The sequence below is a fragment of the Chlorocebus sabaeus genome, chromosome 20 (assembly GCF_047675955.1).
Source record: "Chlorocebus sabaeus isolate Y175 chromosome 20, mChlSab1.0.hap1, whole genome shotgun sequence".
NCBI lineage: Eukaryota > Metazoa > Chordata > Mammalia > Primates > Cercopithecidae > Chlorocebus > Chlorocebus sabaeus.
The window spans coordinates 60,972,386-60,996,112 of NC_132923.1; the positions used below are offsets into that span (position 1 = coordinate 60,972,386).

The 23,727-nt window shown below is 38.5% G+C and overlaps 1 protein-coding gene across 1 annotated transcript in view; it reads right to left on the minus strand.

Annotated features, from left to right (window-relative positions):
* Positions 1-23,727, minus strand: part of MSH4 (mutS homolog 4) — a 116,079-nt gene that overhangs the window by 56,452 nt on the left and 35,900 nt on the right. The window contains exon 8 of the mRNA XM_007978253.3: positions 7,027-7,094. Within this exon, the coding sequence (XP_007976444.3) occupies positions 7,027-7,094 (68 nt within the window). The remainder of the gene's footprint in view (positions 1-7,026; positions 7,095-23,727) is intronic.

Sequence of the window (23,727 nt, forward strand, 5' to 3'; positions counted from 1 at the left end):
AGATGGGAGGATTGCTAGAGCCCAGGAGTTCAAGACAAGCCTTGGCAAAAAGGCAATACACCATCTCTACAAAGAACTTAAAAATTAGCTGGGTGTGGTAGCACATGCCTGTGGTCTTGGCTACTCAGGAGGCTGAGGTAAGAAGATCGCATAAGCCAGGGAGGTCAAGGCTAAAGTAAACTATGATCACACCACTGCACTCCAGCTTGGACAACAGAGTGAGACTCTGTCTCAAAAAAGAAAGAAAAAAAGAACTAAACTAATACAAATACTAATTATCTATGTAAAGTAGCCATTTCTTGCTCTATTAAACTGCATTGCATTTTTCTATGTAAAATATGCTATTCATAAGTAAAAACTGTTCTTTAAGTATTTAAGATATTTTTCATTCAAAACTATCATCCAAAGCAGTGACATCTGGCAAAAGATCATAAACATTAACTGTGGTACTTTGTTTATATTTATATTGATTATTCATGTTTAAGTGTCTGAAAATCCTAAAATATTTACTGATTCCAACAATACTGTTAAACAAATGCAAAGAATAAAAAGGTTAGGCTAGCAACATCTTCAAAAATAAAGTGAAGAACCCTCCATATATACTGAAAAATCATTTTATTTTAATACGAACAATGTGATGTAGTATTAGTTGTTAGGGCCCAAATAGGAAGAAGAGAGCATCGTTGGTGTGGGGGAGGTAAAGCCAGAGCAGAGAAAGGACGGAGGGGTGGTACAGCACAGGAGGCCAGGAAGGCATCTAAACTGAAGGTCTACCTAGCAAGGGTATATGAGCCTGAATATGAACATCAGGCGGTTATTCATGCAAGGGAAGAGGGAAACCCTGACACAAGTTCTGGATTCCAAGTAGGCTGCATAGAAGGGCAGCTTGAGCCGGAGAGAGGTAAGAAGGATTTCTGCATAGGAAGACCGTTCAGCAGGGAGTACTAGAGCACAGGCAGAGTGAAGATGGTATCTGCATGGGGGAGGGAGTGGCAGAAGTAGGAGATTGGTATTTCTCCTGAATATATCAAATATATTAATATATTAAGAATAATGAGGACTGCTCATTGGATAATAGGACTTCTCATCAGGTTTTTCATTGACAGAGAAGAGAGTTACTAATACGGAAAGAGAGAAAACTAGTATGAACCCTGTGGTGGTAAATTGAAATTGGAAGTATTGGTACAAACACATAATTTTATTTTGTATAGATAAATACAGAAATAAATATAGAGGTCAATATCTATATTTATGCACACACACACACACACACACACACACACACACACACTTATTCCCTAGCCATGAGGGGTTTTAGAACGGTGATACCCCAATAGCAATAAGTATACCTGGTGCTCATATCTTGATTTCTAATACCATTCCTCACTAAAATGAACCAGGACTCCTGGAAGAAATAGTTGATTCAAAGGCTACCAAGGAAAGTACAAGATAAGCCTGGCTTATTTTCTTGAGGCAGAAAATGATAAAGTTCTCAAAGAACTGTGGATGCATTTCCAAAGAGCATAGAAGCAAATTAGAAGAGGTTTGCACAGGTCAAATCTGAGACAATGTGAGAATCAAAATCAATATTGACAGTAATAGACTATAACCAATTGAATATAAAATCATCAGTCCATATGGATTAAATACATATACACATAAATCGAAAGTTGGATAAATTGAAAGAAAAGCAAAATAGTTACATGGTTTCAAGCTACCTCCCCACAAAGTACTTATTAATGAAATGGGGGAAATCATAATTGTACAGCAATTTTACACCATCTCAACCAAGTATACAAATTTATCATCATAATGAGACAAATCAAAATTATGTGCCATATAAGAAGATGCAATGAGAAGAACACATCATCACTTCTGTGATATTTCTGCCAATATTGTGTAACTTGAATCTAACAATTAAAAAATTCAGGCCAGGTAGGTGTGGTGGCTCATGCCTGTTACCCCAGCACTTTGGGAGGCCGAGGTAGGAAGATCACATGAGGTCAGGAGTTTGAGACCATCCTGACCAACATGGTGAAACCCATCTCTACTAAAAATATAAAAATTAGCCGGGCATGGTGGGGGTGCCTGTAACCCCAGCTACTTGGGAAGCTGAGGTAGGAGAATCACTTGAACCCGGGAGGCAGAGGTTGCAGTGAGCCGAGATTACGTCACTGCATTCCAGCCTGAGTGACAGAGTGAAACTCCATCTCAAACAAAACAAAACAAAACAAAACAAAAAAGGAAAAGAAAAGTAGTTACTAATTTCTGGGGAAAAGCCCACAAAAAGTCATGCAGGCTCAGCTCTGTATAACATACTAATTTTCATAATAATTTTGATCTAACTAAAACTGTTATAATAATACTGGGTGATGAAAAGTAGGGATGTAAGTATCTGTGTTTATGGGAGATAAGGAAGAAAAAAGAGTTAAGTATTCATTTTTCTGGTAGGGGATTAACATGAATATAATCAAGAAAGTGAAAAGACAACCCACAGAATGGGAGAAAATATCTGCAAATCATATATACAATAAAGGATTGGTATCCAAAACACATAAATAACTCTTACAACTCAGAAATAAAAATACAAACAACCCAAGTTAAAATGGGCAAATAATATGAATAAATATTTCTCCAAGAAGGTACAAATGGCCAATAAGCATATAAAAAGATACTCGACATTGTCAGTCATCATGGAAATGCATACCAAAACCACGAGACACCCAATAGGCTCACCAGAATCAAAAACTAAGATAATAACAAATCTTGGCAAAGATGTGGAGAAATCAGAACCCTCAAACACTGCTGGTGGGTACCTAAAATGATAAAATCACTTTGCAAAACAATCTGGCAGTTCCTCAAATTATTAAACAGAGTTATCACATGACCCAGCAATTCCATTCTTAGGTATATATCAAGACAAATGAAAATGTATGTACCTAGAAAAACTTGCACACAAATATTCATAGCATTATTCATAATAGTCAAAAGTGAAAAAAACCTAAATATCCATCAACTGATAAATCAATAAACTAAATGTGTTATATCCATACAATGTAATATTATTTGTCAATAAAGAGAATAAAGTATTGATAAATGCTACAACATGAAACTTGAAAATGTTATGCTAAGTTAAAAAATCCAGTCACAAAAGAATACCTGTACATATTAAAATGTTCCATTTATATAAAATGTACAGGATAGGTAAATCTGTAGAGACAGACAATAGATTAGTGGTCATCTAAGGCTGGGGAAAGGGGTTAGAAGGAATGGAAAGTTATTGCTAGTAGGTGCAGGATTGCTTCTGGGGATGATTAAAATGTTCTAAAATTGACTGGTGATGGTTGTACAACTCTGTGAATGCACTAAAGACAATTAAATTGTAGGCTTTGAATGCATGAATTGTAATCTATGTAATCCCATCTCAATAAAGCTGTCTTATTTTTAAAAATGAATTGTGAAATATATGTAGAAGCTAAACCTATTACAATAATAGCATAATTGTAGGGAAGAGGGAAATGATGGTATACTAGTGCAAGGCTCTTATATCATATGTAAAGTATTATAATATTATTTAAAAGTGGACTGAGGCTGTGTCTGATGGTTCACACCTATAATCCCAACATTTTGGAAGGCCTAGGCAGGTGGATTGCTTGGGGTCAGGAGTTTGAGACCAGCCTGGCCAACATGGTGGAACCCCATCTCTACTAAAAATACAAAAGTTAGCATGGCATGGTGACATGCCTGTAGTCCCAGCTACTAGGGAGGCTGAGGCACAAGAATCACTTGAAGCTGGGAGACAGAGGTGGCAGTGAGCTGAGGTGGCGCCACTGCACTCTAGCCTGGGTGACAGAGCAAGACTCTGTCTTAAAAAAAAAATAAAAAATAAACAAAAATGGACTGAATTCACCTAAAGATGTATTCTATAAACCCTAAATCAATAATTAAGCTAATAAAGGCAATGAGTTATATCTAATAAGCCAACAAAGGAAATGAGATGGAATCATAAAAAATAATACAAAAGAAGGCAGAAAAAAAAAAAGGGAGCAAACAGATGAGAAAAAAATGGCATATTTAAATAAAACATATCAATAATCTTATTAAGCAATAAATAAAAGTAATAAATAAATGTAATAAATACCTCAATTAAAAGTAAGGTATTCTCCGATTGCATGCAAAAAGTTAAGATCTAACTACATCTCACCTACAAAAAACCTTCTTTAAATGTAAAGACAAAAATAAGTTAAAAGCAAAAGGATGGTAAAGATATGCCATGCCAACACTAACCAAAAGAAAGCCAGAGTGGCTGTATTAATATTAGACACAGTAGATTTCATAGTAAAAATATTACTAGGGATAAAAAGGGTCATTTCATAATGATAACAGTCTCAATTTATAGAGGACATAGCAATCTTAAATGTGTATGAACCTAATAACAAAGATTCAAAATGCATTAGATAAAAACTGATAAAACTGCAAGGAAAAATAGACAAATCCACAATTACATTTAGAGATTTTGACACTCCTTTCTTAATAACTGATAGAACAAAAAGAATAACAACAACAACAACAAAAAATGTAAAACACCTTAGGGATATAGGAGATTTGAAGAACACTACCACACAACTTGAACAAACTGACATTTATGGAATGCTCCAACAAACAACAGTAAAATACACATGGTTTTCAAGTTCACATGGAACATTTACTAAGATTAACTCTATTTTGGGCCATAAAAACAATGTCAATAAAGCTAAAAGGATCTAATACATGTTCTGTGACCACTGGGGAATTAAGTTAGAAACCAGTAACAAAAAGATATTTGGAAAGTCCCCAAATACTGTAAATAAAATAACATACCTCTAAAAACCCGTACATCAAAGAATTTTTAAAAATAAATTAGAACGTGTTTTGACCTTTTTGAATGAAAAATAATTCACAACATATCTAACATTGTGGAATACAGCTAAAGCATTGCTCAGAGAGAAATTTATAGTACTAAAATATTTATATTAGAAGGAAAACAGGTCTCAAATCAATGATTTCAGCTTCCTCCTTTACAACCTCAAAAAAGAACAGTAGGCACAGAGTAAGCAGAAAAAAGAGTGATAAAACCAGAAATCAGTGAAATAGAGAACAGGAGAAAAAAGGGAAACCAATGAAATAGAAAGTTGGTTCCTTGAGAATACCAATAAAATTGATAACGTCGAGCCAGGCTGATTAAGAAAAACAGAACATATTAAAGTTATCAACATCAGGAATGAGAGAGTATATCACTGCCAATTTTACAGATATAAGAAGGGTATTATGAGACAGTTTATGCTGATAAATTGAAAAGTTGGGTGAAATGAAAAATTCTTTGAAAGACACAAGCTACCAAAGCTCGTTCAAGAAGAAACTGATAACCTGAAGAGCACTATGCCTATTTAATAAGTGGAATTTATAGTTAAAAACTTTCCTACCAAAAAAATTTCAGGCTTTAATGGCTTCATTTGTGAATTCCACCAAATATGTAAGGAAGAAATAATACCAGTTCTATGTAAACTCTACCAGAAAATTAAAGAGCAAAGGATACTTCCAAACTTATTTTATGAGGGCTGCTAATTTAATTCCAAACATCAGTTGTTTTAGGTTACTTTCCATTTGTAAATACTGAAGTATAAGCAGCTTCAATTATTTAAGGAAACTCAGTTCTGTGCCTGCCCAACAGCTAAAGCTTTTCAGTCTAGTGATGCTTTTATTATAAATGAACTGTAAGAGTATTTTCTTTATAATACAAAAAGGCTTCCCAAACATAGATTAGCTTTCAATGGATTTACAAATGTCATCAAATTATAAATTAAATTTTATTGATGTGCAAGACTTCTTTTCTTTTTACGCATATGGGCAAAAATATACCTGTATTTCATTATAGTAAATATTCTTCAGTTCATCATAAACGGAAGAATGAAAGCTATTACTTTCTTTACAGAATGTACCCGTAAGCACTATTTAAATTCGAAAAATATCCAGTAAAGGTGTTGTTTCATTCTTAAAGGTTAAGAATATTTGAAGACTTGGTCAAGCGTGGTGGCTCACACCTGTAATCCCAGCACTTTGGGAGGCCGAGGTGGGCAGATCACTTGAAGTCAGGAGTTCAACATCAGCCTGACCAACATGGTGAAACTCCATCTCTACTAAAAATACAAAAATTAGCCAGGCATGGTGGTGGGTGCCTGTAATCCCAGCTACTTGGGAGGCTGAGGCAAAAGAATTGTTTGAACCTGAGAGACAGAGGTTGAAGTGAGCCAAAATCACACCACTGCACTCCAGCGTTGGTGACAGAGAGAAACTCCATCTCAAAAATAATAATAATAATAATAGTATTTGAAGACTAATCAAACTTCACATAGTGATCACTTTTAAGAAGAATCTAAACTCTTTAGCTTTAATATATTTTAGTTATTTATTAGGCAAATATTATTATAGTCTAAGACTTTTGAAAATGATATATAACTCCTTAATATTTGATCAGTAAAAATAGGCCAATTCCTTAACTATCTAAAAAACAATTCTTTTTTTTTTGAGACAAGGCCTCACTATGTTGCCCAGGCTGGAGTGCAGTGATGCGAACACAGCTCATTGCAGCCTTGACCTCCCAAGGCTCAAGTTATCCTGCCACCTCAGCCTCCCCAGTAGCTGGGACTACAGGCATGCAACATCATGCCCAGCCAATTTTTTTATTTTTTGTAGAGATGGGGTCTCATTTTCTTGCCCAGGCTTGTCTTGAACTTCCTTGACCTCCCAAAGTGTTGGGATTATAGGCATGAGCCACCATGCCTGACTGAAATTTTAAATTTCACTATAACATACAGGAAAATACATTAGGAAAAAAGTTTCCTCTACAATGGCATAAAATACTCCAGATATCAATAATGAAGGACTTTCCCAAAACATTTTGATATTTTCCAATTGTTACATTACATTAAGACAAGTTCCATCATATAATGTATAATAATATAATACAAAATGTATACAAAAACATACCGTGTCTTGCTTTGGAATTTGGACTAAAACAGAAAGAAGCTGCTCTGTATCAAGAAATCTTGATATAACTGAAACAAACAAACAAATGTGAGTATTTAAACTTTATGGTACAGTTGAAAATATTGACTATGTAAAATACTATCCTCAAAGAATAAAATAGAACAGTTTTACCTGCAAATATTACCTGTTTTGTCTTCTTTATCTTACGCGTAAAATGAATATAACTACATTCTAATGTCCTTTTGTTATCTTTGAGTACTCAATCTCACTTCAAAATTTAATGCTGCTAACCATCCCTTCTGCTGTGGTTTGCCTGTCCTCACCAAAACTCATGTTGAAACTTTAATTCCTAGTGTGGCAATATTGGGAGATAAAACATTTAATAGGTGGGGTCTAGTGGAAAAACATTTGGGTCACAGAGGCTCCACTCTCACAGGCAGCTTAGTGCCATTCCTACTGAGATGAGTGAGTTAACCCCTTAATAAAACTGGATTAGTTTACACAGAAAGGGACTAGTTCCCACACAAGAACAGGTTGTTATAAAGTGAGGATGCCCCTCATTTTGCTCTCTGCACATGTCTATTTCCTCCTTGACTGTCCTCCATGTTATGATGCATGATGAAAGCCCTGACCAGAGGCCGAGTAGATGCCAATGTCATACTCTTAGACTTTCCAGTCACTGGAATTGTGACCCAAATAAACTTGTTTCTTTGTAAATTACCCAGCCTCAGGTATTCCATTACAGCAACACGACTTACCTTCCTTCTTGAAACTCTACTTCTCTGGTTTTGATATTGTCTATCATAATTTTCTTCTCACCTTTTTGATATCTACTTTTCTTCATGATACTTAAAGGATGCTTGGTTTAAAAGTATAGTTCAACCACTAACCACATAACCTTTCCAAGAGTTACCTAACTTCTGTAAACAATAGCTGTTCTCATCTTTTAAATGCTGATAACATCTACCTCCCAGGGTGTGTTGTGAGAATTAAGTGAGGCAATACCTGTGCTATGGTTTGAATATGCCCCCCAAAGTTCATGTGTTGGAAACTTGATCCCCAATACCAACAGTCTTGAGAGGTGGGATCTTTAAGAGATGGTTAAGTCACGAGGGCTCTGCCTCTGTGAGTGAATTAATGCTATTATCATGAGAGTGGGTTCCTGATAGAAGGATGATTTCAGCTCCCTTCCTCTCATATGCATGCATGCTCTCTTGCCCTTCCACCATGTTATGACACAGCAGGAAGGTCCTCGCCAGATGTGAGCCACTTGACTTTGATCTTCCCCACCTGCAGAACTGTAAGAAATAAATCTCTGTCCTTTATAAATTACTCAGTCTCAGATATTCTGTTATAGCAGCACAAAACAAACTAAGATAGAAAATTGGTACCAAGACTGGGGTTGTTGCCAAAACAAATACCTGAAATTGTGGAAGCAGCTTAGGAATTGAGTAATGGGAATGGGTAGAGGTTGGAAGGATGTGGAGGAGCAGGTTAGAAAAAAACCCAGATTGCCATGAACAGAACATTAAGGGCAATTCTAGTGATGGCTCAGAAAAAGGAAAGAAATGTAAGAAAAGTCTGGAATGCTGTAAAGACTACTTAAGGGGTCATGATCAGAACATTGGTAGAAATATGGACAGTAAAGGCCATTCTGATGAGGACTCAGGTGGAACTGAAAAACAAAATCTTGGAAACTGGAGTAAAGGCCATCCTTGTTACACAGTTGCAAATAACTTGGCAGAACTGTATCCATGTCCTAGGATATTGTGGAAGGCAGAACTTAAGAGGAATGAACTAGGATATCTGGCAGAAGAGCTACCTAGGCAGCAAAGAATTCAAGATGTTGCATAACTTCTTTCAGTGACTCACAGTAAAATGAGAGAAGAGAGAAATACTTTAAAGATGACATTTATAATTTTAAAAGAAGCAGAATAAAAAAATAGGAAAACTCTCAGCCTGGCCACATAAATATATGTTCAGGAGAGAATAGTAAGGGTGTGGTTAAGTTATTGCTAAAAATATTAGCATAGAAAGAAGCCAGGTTCTATTCATGAAAACAATGAAAATCACTCCAAAAACATTTCAGAGATCTAGGGAAGCTAGGACCTTGAGGGCAAGGTTTCCAGCGAGGTGCTTGTGAGACCTCAGCATTTGCTGCCCTGCAGCACCTTGGAACTCTGCTCCCTCAATTCTGGCACAGCACTGCTCAGCCACCACAGCTGTAGCTCAAGTGAGCCCAGCTGCAGCTCAACCCACTGCTCCAGAAGGTATAAGCTGTATATCTTGGCAGTGTCCACGTGGTGCTAATTCTGCAAGCACACAGAATGCAAGAGGTATGAAGCAATGGTGGCTTCTGCCTAAATTTCAAAGGATGTTGAGGATAGCCTGGGGCCCTGGCAGAGACTTATCATGGGGCAGAGCCACCACACACAGCCTACCACAGAGAGCCCCTACTATGCCTAGTGCAGCCATAGGACAGAGGCCATCATTCACAGAGTCCCCACTAGGGCAATGCCTAGTAAAGCCATGGGAGTGGGGTAATCACCCCCCACCTCCCTACCCTGAGACCACAGAACTATAGGGGGCACCTGCATGTAATTCCAGTCTGAGAAAGCCATAGGCATGAGACTGCAAACCATGAGAGCTGCTGAGTGGACTAAGCCCTGAGGCTGCCTGAGGCCTTGAGAGCCCAACTTCTACCCCACTGTGCCCCTGATGCAAGATATGGAGTCAAAAAAAGATTATTCTTCAGCTTTAAGACTTACTGTTATTTTCCTTGTGAGGTTTGAACTGATTTCCTTGGGCCTGTTACTCCTTTCTTATTGCCTATTTCTCCCTTTTGTAATGGGAATGTTTATCCTATGCCTGTCCCAACATTTTGGAAGTAGATAACTTGTTTAATTTCTTAGGCTCATAGCTGGTGGGGAATTTGCCTCAGGATGAATCATGCCTTGAGTCTCACATATCTGATTCAGATGAGATTCTAGACTTTTGAGTAAGTGTTGAAATGAGTTAAGACTTTAGGCCTATTTTGCATGTGAGAATGACATGAATTTGAGGGAGCCAAGAGCAGAATGCTATGGTTTGAATGTGTCCCCAAAGTTCACGCATTAGAAACTTAATCTCAATGCAACCTTGTTGAGAGGTAGGACCTTTAAAGGGTGATTAGGTGAAGAGGGCTCTGCCCTTATGAATGGATTAATGCTATTATCACAGAAGTGGGTTCTGGAAGTAAATTCCAGATAAAAGGATGAGTTTGCTCCCCTTCCTCTCTCTCTTGTATGTGTGCTCTCTTGTCCTTCTGCCTTTTGGCATGGGGTGATGCATCAAGAAGGCCCTCACCGGACACAGGTCCCTTAACCTTGCAGATTCCAGCCTTCAGAACTGTAAGAAATAAATCACTGTTCTTTATAAATTACCCAGTCTCAGGTATTTTATTACAGCAACACAAATAGACTATGACAATGTGTAAAGTGTCTTGCATTTACCACCACTCAAAAACTTATTTTATTCTTCTCAATTTATTTTCCAGCTTATAGTGTGCTACAAAAATAAACTTATAGAAAACTGTAATCCATCTCTTTTAAATATCCCCAGGTATTTTTTAAAAAAACTTTTAACCATTTCAGCCCAGGTGTGGTGGCTCATGCCTATAATCCCAGTACTTTGGGAGGCTAAGACAGGAGATCACTTGAGCTCAGGAGTTTGAGACCAGCCTTGGCAACACAGTGAGACCCTGTCTCTCCAAAAAATATGAAAATTAGCCATGTGTGATGGTGCCTACCTGTAGTCCCAGCTACTCAGGAGGCTGAGGTGGGAGGATGGCTTGAGCCAGGTAGGTAGAAGTTGCAGTGAGCCAAGATTGTGCCACTGCACTCCAGCCTGGGCAACAGAGCCAGACTCTGTCTCAAAAAAATTAATAAAAATAAATATAAATAAGTAATAAACTGTAACCATTTAACATAGAGACTGTTTAAAAATTCCCCATACTTATTTCCCCATACTTGAAATACAGTAAACAATGATAACTGTTTCTTAAGGACTCATGGTTATTATCACTGTAATATATAACCTTAAAAGTTTTTGTGTAGAGTTACTAACACTTTCTCGAAGTGGTGTCATGCTGTTATCCCTCAAAATACAAAATAAGAGCTGGGTGTGGTGGCTTATGCCTATAATCCCAGCACTTTGGGAGGCTGAGGTAGGAGAATCGCTTGAATCCAGGAGGTGGAGGTTGCAGTGAGCCAAGATCGCACCATTGCACTCTGGCCTGGGCAGCAAGGGTGAAACTCTGTCTCCCCCCAAAAAAAGATACCCACAAAATAAGAAAATGTTTATTTAATCTGCTACCTGTTCAAACTGTCAGGTGTCTTTTGAAAGTTTTCAGTTTGCCTACCTCTAGAACTGTCCCCTTTCTAATTTTCCATTTCTATGGTAATTCATTATGTTAAAACTGTGTTTTGAGGACTAAGCTCTGATTTTCTATCTGGCCCAAATTCCTACCTAAGGGGTCTGGGGAGGTATGCCCTACAAACCATAGATTCTCATCAGCTGGGTTTTATTTGGCCCTGTATATTGCGACTTGCTTTTCAATCTGACTCTGGCATAACATTATGAAACAAGGAATACAATATTTAACCCCAAAATATACTTCCTTGCCATGCCTTGAAATTGCCCTGCAAAGTCTCTTGTGGGAAAAATTCACATTCTATAGAGAATCCCCTTACCCCTTCATTTTCCTTCCTTTCTTTGCAGATCCAGAAGATAATCAACTAAGAGCCAGGCATCCTTTCAGGTCCAGTAAGAAACATTTTACAACCTGCTCTCTCTCTGAAGCCTGCTATCTGAGAGATTCCTCTGCACAATAAAACTTGGTCCCCATAATCCTTTATCTTAACCTGAACATCCCTTCCATTAATCCCAAGTCTTCAGATAAACTCAACCAACTGTCAACTAGAAAATGTTTAAATCTATCTATAGTCTGGAAGTTCCACCACCTGCTTTGAGTTGTCCTGCCTTTCTGAACCAAACCATTGTACTTCTTAAATGTATTTGATTGATGTCTCATGCCTCCCTAAAATATATAAAACCAAGCTGTACTCCGACTCTCATGGGTACATGTTCTCAGGACCTCCTGAGGGCTGTTTTCATGGGCCATGGTCACTCATATTTGGCTCAGAATAAATCTCTTCAAATATTTTACAGAGTTTGATTCTTTTTGTCAGAAGTTTAAAAAATTAGAATAGGCTGAATAGATTGTGGTTATAATATTCATTATATTCAGTATGGCACAATACTATTATGACATTTTACGTGTGATTCTACTAGTCAGACTCTCTTAAACCCTCATTTATGTTGCTTTTTCTCTTTCCAGACTCCTCTTTCTTCCTTTCCCCAAATCTATCATTACAACCAGAATGTTTCTAAAACAGGATTTGATCAGTACCCTCTAGGTTCAGAATGGTCAGCTCCATATTGCCTGAGGAAAAAAATTAAACTTCTTAGCATTATAAAACGGCCCTTCATAGTCTAGTCTCAATCCTCATTTCCTGCCATTCCCCAAGGCTTTAAGTCATAAATAACTACTGGTCAATCCTTAAATACAGCTAGCTCTTTTATATCAACCTAAGTACAGCCAGGCATGGTAACTTGTGCCTGCAATCCTAGCACTTTGGGAGGTTGAGATGACAGGATTGCTGGAAGTCAGGAGTTCAAGTTCAGCCTGGGCAACAGAGCAAGACCCTGGCTCTACAAAAAGTGTAAAAATTAGCCAGCCATGGTGGTGCAGGCCTATAGACATAGCTTCTCAAGAGGCTGCAGCAAAAGGATCACTTGAACCCAGAGGTTTATTATAGTAAGCTATGATAGTGCCACTGCACTATAGTCTGGGTGACAGAGTGATACCCTGTGAAAGAAAGAGAGAACAAAAAAAAAAAAAAAAAAAAAAAGAGAGGGGGGGAGGGGGGGAAGGAGGGAGGGAGGGAGTGAGGAAGTGAGGGAGGGAAGGAAATGACTGGTCAAGATCATAGCCAATGGCATGCATGCCAGATCTTTATCCTAACCACTATATCCAAAAAACATCTGCATTACTCCTATGGACATCAACATACGTTGCACAGGCATGTTCCCTTCATCTCGAATATCACTGCTAGGATTCTCCTGTTGCTAAAATCCTACTCCTTCTTTTAAGATAAAGACAAAGCTGAATATTATTCCTGCAAATCCTATCTGGATCCTGTCTTTATCCCAACTCCCTTCTCTGTGTTCCCATGAACTACTCAATTGTTATTGCATTTATCACATTGTATCAAAATTATTTAATTAGAGTTCTGTTGCCCTAACATGGATATGAGGTCCTTGAGGACAGATATAGCTTAATGTTCCTCATCTTTTTATCCCTAACACCTATAGAATGTCTATAATAAAGGAGGTACTGGGTTTGTTTTTTTTTTAAAAGGTTTAGATTCTCATATTTTAATAAACTGTAAAAATTACCCTCCCACTCTGCCCTATGCCCTGCTCCGCTACTTTATTGTGTGTTAAGATAAATTACAAACCATTAAGACATAGAAAACATGGCTCACACCTGTAATCCCAACACTTTGGAAGGTCAAGGCAGGTGGATCACTTGAGGTCAGGAGTTTGAGACCAGCCTGGCCAACATGGTGAAACCCCATCTCTACTAAAAACACAAAAATTAGCCAGGTGTGGGGGTTGGTGCCTGTAATCCTAGCTACTTAGGAGGCTGAGGCTGGAAAATCACTTGAACCCAGGAAGCAGGGTTGCAGTGAGCTGAGATTGCACCATGGCACTCCAGCCTGGGCGACAGAGTGAAACTCTGTCTCAAAAAAAAAAAAAAAAAAAGAAAAGAAAAAAGGAAAAGGACAGAAAAAGATATAGAAAACAGAGAAACATTTATTTATAGATATCAATTTGAAATTTTCAGTCACAAGGAATTTAAAAACTTAAAATATATGAAAATTAAAGTTTAAAAAAATCCAAGTTTATCATCAAAATTTTATAATACAAACAGTATTGTCTTGGGAATAACAGAACACAATTTCAACAGATTCAACAACAAATCAATAGTTTAACAAATATGTTAAACTGTTATGTCCTAGCCTTATATGAGAATTATCCAACAAAATATGCATTTACAATACAGTAAAATAAGTTTCATAACAAGATACTACAGGAAACATGTACTAAAGATGCCTAACACTGACTTGGGGTATCAGAAAGGCCTGTAGCAGAAGTCACATCTAAACTGGAATGGTAAAAGATGAACTGCAGTAACTACAGAAGCCTGGGAGAAGGAGTTGCAGGGAAGGAGGAGGAGGTATTCTAGGCAAAAATTATAGAGTTCCAAGGCCAGAAAATGACAGCAGATATGTTCAAGTAACTTATAGAAGTTCATTTAGACTAGAAGACAGAATGGAGAGTGAGGAGTAGCAAGAGATGCTGTGGGAGATTACAGGAAAACAGCTATATGGAAGAGTTTGCATTTTAATCTAAAAGTTGTGAGAAGAGAATCTAAAGAGAAAAGATTGAAGGATTTTATGCAGATGAGTATAGTAACCAACACCCTTCCCCAGTTCCCCCCCAGAGATCTGCTTCCTAATCCCTGGAATTTGTGAATATGTTAACTGATAAAAGGAAGCTTCTAGTTGGGATTAAATTAAGGGTCTTGAGACAGAGAGATTATCCTGGATTGTCTCTTGGCCCCAGTGTAATCGTAAGAGTTCTTACAAGAGGGTGGCAGGAGGATCAGAGTCAGAGAGAGAAGATGTAAGTACAAAAGCAGAAGTCAGAGGAAGGGAAAATGTTCTACTTCTGGCTTTAAAGATAGAGGAAGGGCTAAGAGCCAAGAACTGTAGGCAGCCTCTAGAAAGTGGAAAGAGCAAGGAAATGTACTCCCTCTCCAGAGCCTCCAGAAAAATGTAGACCTACTGACACACTGATTTTAGCCCAGTGAAACTGATTTCAGACCTCCAGAACTGTGAGATAATATATTAGTATTGTTTTAAGCCCCTAAATTTGTGGTGATGTTTTATATTCACATTAAGAAATGAATCTCAGATGTATGTTTTCAAAAGATCACTCAGGCAACAATGTAAAGAAGAGGCTAGAAACAGCAAGGTTGAAGAAGGGTGACCAAATAGGAGGCTCTTATAAGAAATGAGATGAGAGAATTAAGGTATCCTGGGTTGCAGTGGCAGCCATGGGGATAGAAGAAGTAGATACATCCAAGAGATCTATAGCAAGGAGACGTGGCAGATTTGATGACTGAATGGAAGGAAGGTAAGAGTTAAGAATGACTTTCATGTATCTAGCTTGCATAAAGAGGTTGGATGTGGAGCTACTCACTGAAACCAGGAAGAACTGATTTAGAAAAGAAGATGGTGGCCGGGCGCAGTGGTTCATGCCTGTAATCCCAGCACTTTGGGAGGCCGAGGTGGGTGGATCACCTGAGGTCAGGAGTTCGAGACCAGCCTGGGCAACACGCAGAAAATCCCCTCTCTACTAAAAATACAAAAATTAGTCGGGTGTGGTGGCAGCTGCCTGTACTCTTAGCTACTCAGGAAGCTGAGACAAGAGAATCACTTGAACCCTGGAGGCAGAGGTTGCAGTGAGCTGAGATTGCACCATTGCACTCCAGCATAGGTGACACCAAGACTCTGTCTCAAAAAAAAAAAAAAAAAAAGATGGCACAGTTTGGGCACATTAAGTTTCAGGTGATTTAGTAACACCTAATAAATGCTCTGATTCCATTCAAGCTGCTATAAAATATTACCACAAGCTGAGTGGCTTATAAACAAGAGAAATTTATTTTTCATAGTTCTGGAGGCTGGGAAGTTCTCACCTCAAGGTGCTGGGCAGATTCAGTGTCTGGTAAGAGCCCACTTTCTGGCTCATAGATGGCACCTTCTCGCTGTATCTTCACATGGTAGAAGGGGCAAGGAGTCTCTCTTCAACTTCTTTTATAAGGGCACTGATCCCATTCATAAGGTCTCTGCTGCCCTGATGTAATCACCTCCCAAAGGCCCCACCTCCTAATACTATCACCTTGAAGGTGAGGACTCCAACATATGAATTTTGGAGAAGCACAACATGCAGATCACAGCAAATGCTCAGAAGGCGATAAGATACTTGAGTCCAAAGGTCTGGAGAGATATTTGGGCATCAGATGTAAATTTGGAAGTCATGACTATGTGAATAATAATCATAAAACCATGAAACTGGGTAAGTCATATAATAAGGACATTCAGGATAAAAGGACAACCCAGAACATATCTTTGAAGAGCCATAGCATTTAGGAAATAACCAAAGGAAGATAAGTATATTAAAAAGACTCAGAAGGAAACCACAAAGACATAGGAAGAAAATCAGGAGATTGTGTAATCACAGAAGCAAAGAAAGGCAGTAATTCAATAATTACAGATATTCAGCAGTCTCAAATAAATTGTGGATATTTCTCTTATTCAAATAAGAGAACTAATGTGTCCATTACATTTAATAATTTGCCTGTTGTTGACTGTGTTAGGTTGGGTTCTCCAGAAACAGACACTGAGGCAAGGACTTATGTGCCAGTAACTTATTAAGAATGTGCTTCCAAGCGTGGGCAACACAGTGAAACCCCGTGTCTACCAAAAACATAAAAATTAGCTAAGTGTGGTGGCACATGCCTGTAGTACCAGCTACTTGGGAGGCTGAGGTGCGAGGCTTGCTTGCACCCAGGAGGTAGAGGTTGCAGTGAGCTGAAATCGCACTACCATACTCCAGCCTAGGCAACAGAGTGAGACCTTCCCCCCCAACAAAAAAAAAAGAAAGAAAGAAAGAAAAAAAGAAAAAAGAAAAAGAAAGAAAGAGAAAAAGACTCTGCTTCCAGAAGAAACCAGTAGAGCAGTGAAAAAGGACAGAGAAGGGAAACTAAGCCAACCAACAGTGTGATTTCAGGCGAAGTTATGTGGAAGGTAACTTCAACTAATCTTGCAAAGGAATTCTGGAGTTTAAGTTATATTCCAGTTTTTGCCAAATCAATGTGAAAGAGCTGGATTTTCATACCTTCACACCATACAGTCATTTAAGGGCTACCAGGCATTTTGGGTACTCTGTGATTAAGAACAAAGGGCTCTAACAGTCTGAAGGTAGGCCTAGGAAAAGAGTCCAGGTGTGGGCCATTAGGCGCACAGAACAGCAAAAGGTGCACACTGAAAGGTAAAAGGGATCCAAGATGATCTGTACAGAGAAGCAACAAGATCTGCTCCAGTGACCTTGACAAGAGCAGTCTCAGCGCAGTACTGGGCACAGAAATGACTGCAGCACATTGAGATGTGCTGATGAAGAGAAGATAGTGAGCATAGGAAATTTGTTTTTCAACAGGTTTGGCTATGAATAGAGAAGTGATATAGTGGTAGCTGGAGAAGATGAAGTCCAGGGATTTTTTTTACAAAGATGGGAGAGACATGAGGAAGTTTAAATCCTCTTAGAAGAAGGCCATATTGAGAAAAATAATGAAGATACAGGAGATAAGTGCAAGTATGGGATCCAGGGCACAGATGGAGGAATTAGCTAGAGAATACCACTTCTGGCTTAAACAAAGGGAGTGAAAAGTAGATAAGTAAAAATGCATATTTGGTAGCAGAAAGTTTAAAAAGATAACAATGGTTTGCAGCTTGACCAATGTAACATGATTAAATGACTTTTCATATTCTTGGCACTTATGTATTACACTAAATGGCAGGTACAGGTAGACCAACAAGATGTTGCTGTTAACAAGAAAAGAAAGGATAGTTAAAAATGGTCTCTTTCTGCCTTTCCCAATACTAAATACACAGGAATATATATATATTTTAAAAAGAACATACGGAACAACATTAGACAGGCAGAGTCACAGTCAATATAATACCAGAATTTTGAAGGAATTACACTAATAAAAGGTATTTGGAATTGGACTGAAGAAAACCTACTCAGGTAGCAAATGCCTTCTAGATTTGAATGCACCACTTTCATTTAGACTACCAGAACACAAGCTGGGGTAGACAGGCAACTGGAGGTATGGAAGACAAACCAAGCTGCAAGCAACCAAAACCTGAATAAAGAGTAGTACATATAAACTGTCCTTCCACCTACAGATTTCAGAAGAAAACTGCACCACCATGACAGTGGACAAACAGCCAGGCTGCAAAGGCAACCTTCTTTACCTTTTTTTCATTTTTTAAAATTATTATTATACTTTAAGTTCTAGGGTACATGTGAACAACATGCAGGTTTGTTACATATGTATACATGTGCCATGTTGGTGTCCTGAACCCGTTAACTTGTCATTTACATTAGGTATATCTCCTAATGCTATCCCTCCCTTCTCCCTTCTCCCCCTACCCCATGACAGCCCCTGGTGTGTGATGTTCCTCACCCTGTGTCCAAGTGTTCTCATTGTTCAATTCCCACCTATAAGTGAAAACATGTGGTGTTTGGTTCTCTGTCCTTCTGATAGTTTGCTCAGAATGATGGTTTCTAGCTTCATCCATGTCCCTACAAAGGACATGAACTCATCCTTTTTTATGGCTGCGTAGTATTCCATGGTGTATATGTGCCACATTTTCTTAATCTAGTCTATCACTGATGGACATTTGGGTTGGTTCCAAGTCTTATCTATTGTGAATAGTGCCACAATAAACATACGTGTGCATGTGTCTTTATAGCAGCATGGTTTATAATTCTTTGGGTATATGCCCAGTAATGGGATGGCTGGGTCAAATGGCATTTCTAGTTCTAGATCCTTGGGGAATCGCCACACTGTCTTCCACAATGGTTGAACTCATTTACATTCCCACCAAAAGTGTAAAAGTGTTCCTATTTCTCCACATCCTTTCCAGCACCTGTTGTTTCCTGACTTTTGAATGATTGCCATTCTAACTGGTGTGAGATGGTATCTCATTGTCATTTTGATGTGCATTTCTCTGATAGCCAGTGACGATGAGCATTTTGTCACGTGTCTGTTGGCTGCAGAAATGTCTTCTTTTGAGAAGTGTATGTTCATATCCTTTGCCCACTTTTGATGGGGTTGTTTGCTTTTTTCTTGTAAATTTGTTTAAGTTATTTGTAGATTCTGGATATTAGCCCTTTGTCAGATGGATAGATTGTAAAAATTTTCTCCCATTCTGTAGGTTGCCTGTTCACTCTGATGGTAGTTTCTTTTGCTGTGCAGAAGCTCTTTAGTTTAATTAGATCCTATTTGACAATTTTGGCTTTTGTTGCCATTGCTTTTGGTGTTTTAGACATGAAGTCCGTGCCCATGCCTATGGCCTGAATGGTATGGCCTAGGTTTTCTTCTAGTGTTTTTATGGGTTTAGGTCTAACATTTAAGTCTTTAATCCATCTTGAATTAATTTTTGTATAAGGTGTAAGGAAGGGATCCAGTTTCAGCTTTCTACATATGGCTAACCAGTTTTCCCAGCACCATTTATTAAATAGGGAATCCTTTCCCCATTTCTCGTTTTTCTCAGGTTTGTCGAATATCAGATGGTTGTAGATGTGTGATATTATTTCTGAGGGTTCTATTCTGTTCCATTGGTCTATATCTCTGTTTTGGTACCAGTAACATGCTGTTTTGGTTACTGTAACCTTGTAGTATAGTTTGAAGTCAGGTAGTGTGATGCCTCCAGCTTTGTTCTTTTGGCTTAGGATTGCCTTGACAATGCAGGTGCTTTTTTGGGTTCCATATGGACTTTAAAGTAGTTTTTTCCAATTCTGCAAAGAAAGTCATTGTTAGCTTGAAGGGGATGGCATTGAATCTATAAATTATCTTTGGCGGTATGGCCATTTTCACAATATTGATTCTTCCTATCTCTATCCATGAGCATGGAATGTTCTTCCATTTGTTTGTGTTCTCTTTTATTTTGTTGAGCAGTGCTTTGTAGTTCTCATTGAAGAGGTCCTTCACATCCCTTATAAGTTGGATTCCTAGGTATTTTATTCTCTTTGAAGCAATTGTGAATGGGAGTTACTCATGATTTGGCTCTCTGTTTGTCTGTTATTGGTGTATAGGAATGTTTGTGACTACTGCACATTCATTTTGTGTCCTGAGACTTTGCTGAAGTTGCTTATCAGCTTAAGGAGATTTTGGGCTGAGATGATGGGGTTTTCTAAATAAACAATCATGACATCTGCAAACAGGGGCAATTTGACTTCCTCTTTTCCTATTTGAATACCCTTTATTTCTTTCTCTTGCCTGATTACCCTGGCCAGAACTTCCAACACTATGTTGAATAGGAGTGGTGACAGATGGCAACCCTGTCTTGTGCCAGTTTTCAAAGGGAATGCTTCCAGTTTTTACCCATTCAGTATGATATTGGCTGTGGGTTTGTCATAAATAGCTCTTACTATTTTGAGATACATCCCATCAATACCTAGTTTATTGAGAGTTTTTAGTATGAAGGGCTGTTGAATTTTGTCGAAGGCCTTTTCTGCATCTATTGAGATAATCATGTGGTTTTTGTCTTTGTTTATGTTTATATGATGGATGACATTCATTGATTTGCACATGTTGGACCAGCCTTGCAACCCAGGGATAAAGCCAACTTGAGTGTGGTGGATAAGCTATTTGATGTGTTGCTGGATTCAGTTTGCCAGTATTTTATTGAGGATTTTTGCATCGATGTTCATCAGGAATATTGGTCTAAAATTCTCTTTTTTTATTGTGTCTCTGCCAGGCTTTGGTATCAGGATGATGCTGGCCTCATAAAATGAATTAGGGAGGGTTCTGTCTTTTTCTATCGATTGCAATAGTTTCAGAAGGAATGGTCCCAGTGCCTCTTTGTACCTCTGGTAGAATTCAGCTGTGAATCTGTCTGGTCCTGGACTTTTTTTGGTTGGTAGGCTCTTAGTTATTGCCTCAATTTCAGAGCCTGTTATTGGTCTATTCAGGGATTCACCTTCTTTCTGGTTTAGTCTTGGGAGGGTGTATGTGTCCAGGAGTTTATCCATTTCTTCTAGATTTTCTACTTTACTTGCATAGAGGTGTCTATAGTATTCTCTGATGGTAGTTTGTATTTCTGTGGGATCAGTGGTGATATCCCCTTTATCAGTTTTTATTGCATCTTTTTTATTCTTCTCTCTTTTCGTCTTTATTTGTCTTGCTAGCAGTCTATCAATTTTGTTGATCTTTCCAAAAAACCAGGTCCTGGATTCATTGATTTTTTGAAAGGTTTTCTGTGTCTCTCCTTCCATTCTGCTCTGATCTTAGTTATTTCTTGCCTCCTGCTAGCTTTTGAAGGTGTTTGCTCTTGCTTCTCTAGTTCTTTTAATTGAGATGTTAGCGTGTCAATTTTAGATCTTTCCTGCCTTTGCTTCTGGGCATTTAGTGCTATATATTTCCCTCTACACACTGCTTTAAATGTGTCCCAGAGATTCTGGTATGTTATGTCTTTGTTCTCATTGATTTCAAAGAACATCTTCATTTCTGCCTTCATTTCATTATGTACCCAATAGTCATTCAGGAGCAGGTTGTTCAGTTTCCATGTAGTTGAGTGGTTTTGAGTGTGTTTCTTAATCCTCAGTTCTAGTTTCATTGCACTGTGGTCTGAGTGTTAGTTTGTTATAATTTCTGTTGTTTTACATTTGCTGAGGATTGCTTTACTTCTAACTATGTGGTCAATTTTGGAGTAAGTGTGATGTGGTGCTGAGAAGAATGTATTTTCTATTGATCTGGCGAGGCAAGTTCTGTAGATATCTATTAGGTCCACTTGGTTCAGAGCTGAGTTCAAGTCCTGGATATCCTTGTTAACTTTCTGTCTCGTGGATCTGTCTAAGGTTGACAGTAGGGTGTTAAAGTCTCCCATTATTATTGTGACTCTAAGTCTCTTTGTAGGTCTCTAAGGACTTGCTTTATGAATCTGGGTGCTCCTGTATTGGGTGCATATATATTTAGGATAGTTAGTTCTTCTTGTTGAATTGATCTCTTTACCACTATGTAATGGCATTCTTTGTCTCTTTTGATCTTTGTTGGTTTAAAGCCTGTTTTATCAGAGACTAGGACTGCAACCCCAGCTTTTTTTGTTTGTTTTCCATTTACTTGGTAGATCTTCCTCCATCTGTTTATTTTGAGCCTATGTGTGTCTCTGCATGTGAGATGGGTCTCCTGAATACAGCACACTGATGGGTCTTGACTCTTTATCCAATTTGCCAGTCTGCGTTTTAGTTGGAGCATTTAGCCCATTTACATTTAAGGTTAATATTGTTATGTGTTAATTTGATCCTGTCATTATGATGTCAGCTGGTTATTTTGCTTGTTAGTTGGTTCAGTTTCTTCCTAGCATCGATGGTCCTTAAAATTTGGCAAGGTTTTGCAGTGGCTGCTACTGGTTGTTCCTTTCCATGTTTAGTGCTTCTTTCAGGAGCTCTTGTAAGGCAGGCCTCATGGTGACAAAATCTCTCAGCATTTGCTTTTCTGTAAAGGATTTTATTTCTCCTTCCCTTATGAAGCTTGGTTTGACTGGATATGAAATTCTGGGTTGAAAATTATTTTCTTTAAGAATGTTGAATATTGACTCCCACTCTCTTCTGGCTTGTAAAGTTTCTGCTGAGAGATCTACTGTTAGTCTGATGGGCTTCCCTTTGTGGGTAACCCAACCTTTCTCTCTGGCTGCCCTTAACATTTTCCCTCATTTCAACTTTGGTGAATCTGACAATTATATCTTGGAGTTGCTCTTCTCGAGGAGTATCTTTGTGGCATTCTCTGTATTTCCTGAATTTGAATGTTGGCCTGCCTTGCTAGGTTGGGGAAGTTCTCCTGGATAATATCCTGAAGAGTGTTTTCCAACTTGGTTCCATTCTCGCTGTCAGTTTCAGGGACACCAATCAGACGTAGATTTGGTCTTTTCACACAGTCCTATATTTCTTGGAGGCTTTGTTCATTTCTTTCTACTTTTTTCTCTACACTTCTCTTCTCACTTCATTTCATTCATTTGATCTTCAATCACTGATACCCTTTCTTCCACTTGATCGAATCGGCTACTGAAGCTTGTGCATGCGTCACGTAGTTCTCGTGCCATGGTTTTCAGCTCCATCTGGTCATTTAAGGACTTCTCTACACTGTTTATTCTAGTTAGCCATTGGTCTCATCTTTTTTTCAAGGTTTTTAGCTTCTTCATGATGGGTTTGAACATCCTTCCTTAGCTCAGAGAAGTCTGTTATTACTAATCTTCTGCAGCCTTCTCTCAACTCGTCAAAATCATTCTCTGTCCAGCTTTGTTCTGTTGTTGGTGAAGAGCTGTGTTACTTTGGAGGAGAAGAGGCGCTCTGATTTTCAAAATTTTCAGCTTTTCTGCTCTGGTTTCTCCCCATCTTTGTGGTTTTATCTACCTTTGGTCTTTGATGATGATGACATAGAGATGGGGTTTTGGTGTGGATGTCCTTTCTGTTTTAGTTTTCCTTCTATCAGTCAGGACCCTCAGTTGCAGGTGTGTTGGAGTTTGCTAAAGGTCCTGTTTGCCTAGGTATCACCAGCAGAGGCTGCAGAACAGCAAATATTGCAGAACCGCAGATGTTACTGCCTGATCCTTCTTTTGGAAGCTTCATCTCAGAGGGGCACCCAGCTATATGAGGTGTCAGTTGGCCCCTACTGGGAGATGTCTCCCAATTAGGCTACTCAGGGGTCAGGGACCCACTTGAGGAGCCAGTCTGTCCATTCTCAGA